This window comes from Lactuca virosa, chromosome 2 (genome assembly GCF_052849685.1).
Source record: "Lactuca virosa cultivar CGN04683 chromosome 2, Lactuca_virosa_CGN04683_v6, whole genome shotgun sequence".
In the NCBI taxonomy this organism is placed as follows: domain Eukaryota; kingdom Viridiplantae; phylum Streptophyta; class Magnoliopsida; order Asterales; family Asteraceae; genus Lactuca; species Lactuca virosa.
In genome coordinates this window covers 167,521,100-167,524,717 of record NC_136427.1, presented here as the reverse complement: position 1 = coordinate 167,524,717, position 3,618 = coordinate 167,521,100, and the positions used below count along the sequence as shown (strand labels likewise).

At 30.2% G+C, this 3,618-nt stretch overlaps 1 protein-coding gene across 1 annotated transcript; it reads right to left on the bottom strand.

Moving 5' to 3' along the window:
* Nucleotides 1-944: 944 nt before the first annotated feature.
* On the bottom strand, nt 945-2,363 carry LOC145159700 (Cyclophilin-like peptidyl-prolyl cis-trans isomerase family protein). Its single transcript, XM_079078722.1, has 6 exons — nt 2,207-2,363; nt 2,030-2,125; nt 1,849-1,910; nt 1,442-1,575; nt 1,279-1,363; nt 945-1,169 (listed from the first exon to the last, which is right to left on the bottom strand). The coding sequence occupies exons 1-6, from the start codon at nt 2,273-2,275 to the stop codon at nt 1,124-1,126; spliced, it is 492 nt and encodes a 163-aa protein (XP_078934848.1). The 5' UTR covers nt 2,276-2,363; the 3' UTR covers nt 945-1,123.
* Between the last annotated feature and the right edge of the window lie 1,255 nt (nt 2,364-3,618).

Genomic DNA, 3,618 nt, shown 5'->3' with positions numbered 1-3,618 from the left:
CATAACATATGATCGATAACATTAATATAATCTAATTTACATTAAAATTTCAACCACAATGATATTCTTAAAAAAATACCTAAACCAAGAAAATATAAAAAAGAATTAGTATATAACAAACTTACAAATTAAATACTTCAACATAATAACATGGCTCGAAAAATGGTCCAAAACTCTCAAACCAACACAAAAACCTTTAAACTTGTTTTCTTTGTGAATTTTGTATGTAATTTGTAATTATGTGTCTACTCAAAGAGACTGCCCTTTTTTTAGTAGACTATCCATCAATTATTTATTAAACATATTATATAAGTTATAAAACCTTTGAATCGTTAATCATTATTAAGAGACTTTTAAGTGGTATTCATTAAAATAGGAGGTTTCAAATGCATGAGGTGTTTGTAAATTTTTGTGGGGGTTTCAAATGCATGAGGTTCAAGGAAAAATGCATCATTTATAAGTATAGTATGATGATTTATTACCTTTAAATATTATAAAGAATTTAATATAATGGAAAAAAAACCACAAAATTTTTTATATGAATTTATTATTACATTTATATATTATATGGAATTTAATAAAATAGGAAAAAACACAAAATGACATATATTGATATAATTTAATCTAAAATTACCACAAAATGACATGTTTATAACGGTTTTATTTATATTATATTTATTACCTTTAAATATTATATAGAATTCAATAAAATGGGAAAAACAAACACAAAACTTTGATATGCATTTATAATATTTAAATATTATATGAAATTTAATAAAATAGAAAAAAAAAACATAAAATGACATTTATGGATATAATTTAATCTAAAATTATCACAAAATCAAGGTTTGTTGTGATTGTGGTTTAACCCAACCATTTGGCAACCTTTTTTGACCATATGAAAAAACACTATCTTTATGTGCAAATCATAAGAAGCCAATAACTTGACCGAATTAGAACATCGAGGAGTAAATCATAATTTTGTTGCAATGTCAAATTACAAGATACTAATGTTTTCATGTTAAACTACATTCATATGAAGCCCTATATAATTCGATTACATTCATGGGATTATTGATAGTAGCAACACCTTGCTTTGAGAAATCTATGGTGCCAAAAACCATCAATCTTTAACACTTGTTCGTAGTATTTTCACATCATGAACAGGCCTAAAACAAAACAAAACATTAAAAATAATAAAAAATTTAATAATAAGACAATAATTTATCAAAATCAATCATACATTTTCCAAATAAATAGAATAAGAAAGCAATATACCTATCAGTATTATCAGTCTGAACACTACCAAGTCTCTTCACAATCTCCATTCCTCTACATACTCTTCCAAATATCGTGTGTTTTCCTGAAAATTATGATAAGTATAAATATTAAAATGGAGCAAATTGATCAAAATAATCACTTTTTGAAAAAATATAATTACCATCAAGTGATTGAGCTGGTGCTAAGGTGATAAAGAACTGACTCCCATTTGTATTTGGACCAGCATTAGCCATGGATATGATACCAGCTCCAGTATGCTTCAGCTTTGGAGTGATCTCATCTTCAAACTTTGAGCTTCAACAATGGAAACAAACTCATGTCAAAAAAAAAGTCAAATTTCTCAAACATAAGCGCAAATTGCCAGTAGATTGTTGAAATTCAATTTGAATTCGAGTTTTAATATCTACTTTTTTGTGTTCAGACTTCAAACAACAGATTTGATTGGGATTACGGATTCCAGAAGTATAGATTAACTTCAACAATCTCGAATCTAACAGGTTCGTAAGATTGAAGCATAAAAATCCTAAAATAAAAGCTTAATTCGAGCTGAGAAAACCGAAAACGTACCCATAAATGGATTCTCCACCCCTTCCTGTGCCGGTGGGATCACCTCCTTGAATTATGAAATCCTGTTACAAAAATATAAACAATTATCCAGAATTAGCACTTACTTCCATGGATTATTATCATTACTCGACACACGAAAACACAAATGTGTTGAAAGTTGGGGATTTTTGGAGTTACATACCTTGATGATTCTGTGGAATTTAACGTTGTTGTAGTAACCCCTTCGAGATAGTTCAATGAAGTTTTTGCAAGTTTTGGGGGAGTGCTTATCGTACATCTGATCAATTTGACATCAATTAGTTTGTTCAAAGTTCTTTTGTAACAGTGAGAAAAGCTCGAGAGTAGTCGAATATTTTACCTCGACGGTGAAAGAACCCATTGATGTTTCCAGGGTTACCTCCGGTGGACCTCCTTCGGCATTCGGCATGGTCGATTGCAATGGCGTAGATGCTGGAGGAGAGGCTACTCCGGTGATGGTTCGTCAGTGACCAGGGTTAGGGTTTAACTTAAACCGTCGATTGGATTACAATATATCGGGTCGTGAAAGGCATGTGGGTTTTATCCGACCCAAATGTTGAAAAACCTTTTTTCAATTTTTTTTATTCTAACTTTCTTTGTTTACTGTATGTTTTGCAAAAAAAGAATTAGATGATAGGAGGTGGTATGTGACAGTTTTTTTTATTCTACTTTTGCTTTATAATTTTCTTTGTTTATTGTATGTTTTGCAAAAAAAAAAAAAAAAGAATTAGATGATAGGAGGTGGCAGAACCAGCTTTTAGTTAGGGATAGCTTGTGTTATCATTTAAAATCTTTTGAGAAATATAAGATGTTATAGTTAGGGATAGCCCATGGAACCCTTAAAATCTTTTAAGAAGTATAAGATGCTAACTGGGAAGATGAATAATTAGAGGGATTGATAGGTTTCGATTTAGAGTCGGTTATTGGTGTGCTAGACTTCGATTTAGGGTTCGTTGAAGAAAGTGTTGGATTGGGAAGGGGACAAAAGTTGCTTGTTGGTGTTACGTACTTGTGTTCCTTCTTCCGTAAGTGAGCTATGTCTACTTTATTTTATTTCTAGTATTCTTTCCCACATTGTTCAGCCACAATACGAAAGTGGTTAAGGATGTTTCTTCTTTTCTTTCTTTTCAAGGTTGACCAAAATAATAGACAAGGAAGAAGTAAATTAAGTCTCGAATCTCACCCACCAGCTATGATTCTTACATCCTTTGTTTTCTTTCCTAATTTTGCATAATACTTCAAAGAAAATGAAAAGGGATATGGACATTGCTGGAATAAAGAACCTATATGTCCTAAGGTACCATTCATCATTACATTTTATTCCCTTCTGGCAGCAGGTTAGATCTTGATGTGTATTTGCAGAAGTACCTATCAACTTTTAAGTTTATAAACCTAACTACTTATATACTAATGCACCTATATGCAGTGTACATAGTCATTTTATAGTATAATAAAGTAAGTTGGGTATCGATCATAGAGAACGAAATTTAGCTAATAAAATAACTACTAAAAATTAATCTAAAAACAATAACTAAAAAGTGGTTTTATCTGATTTCGTAAGTTCAGATTAATTTAACTATTCAATTAACTAAAAACTAATCAAACACTTAACTAAGAACGATTGCTATCAAGATTATGATGACACTTCCGTTTAGCTTTGAATCCTTTTTTTTCTTATGGTTAGTTTCTAAACATGGATTTATTCAGTTGGTTACCAATATAAATATAATTAATAGTCTTGATTCGATCTCC

Excerpts from the sequence above, each read along its gene's own strand:
- LOC145159700 (XM_079078722.1), bottom strand. The coding sequence starts at position 2,275 with ATGCCGAATGCCGAAGGAGGTCCACCGGAGGTAACCCTGGAAACATCA. Across the intron at positions 2,126-2,206 it reads TGGGTTCTTTCACCGTCGAG|ATGTACGATAAGCACTCCCC; the intron begins GTAAAATATTCG and ends CAAATTGATCAG. Across the intron at positions 1,170-1,278 it reads CAGACTGATAATACTGATAG|GCCTGTTCATGATGTGAAAA; the intron begins GTATATTGCTTT and ends GTTTTGTTTTAG.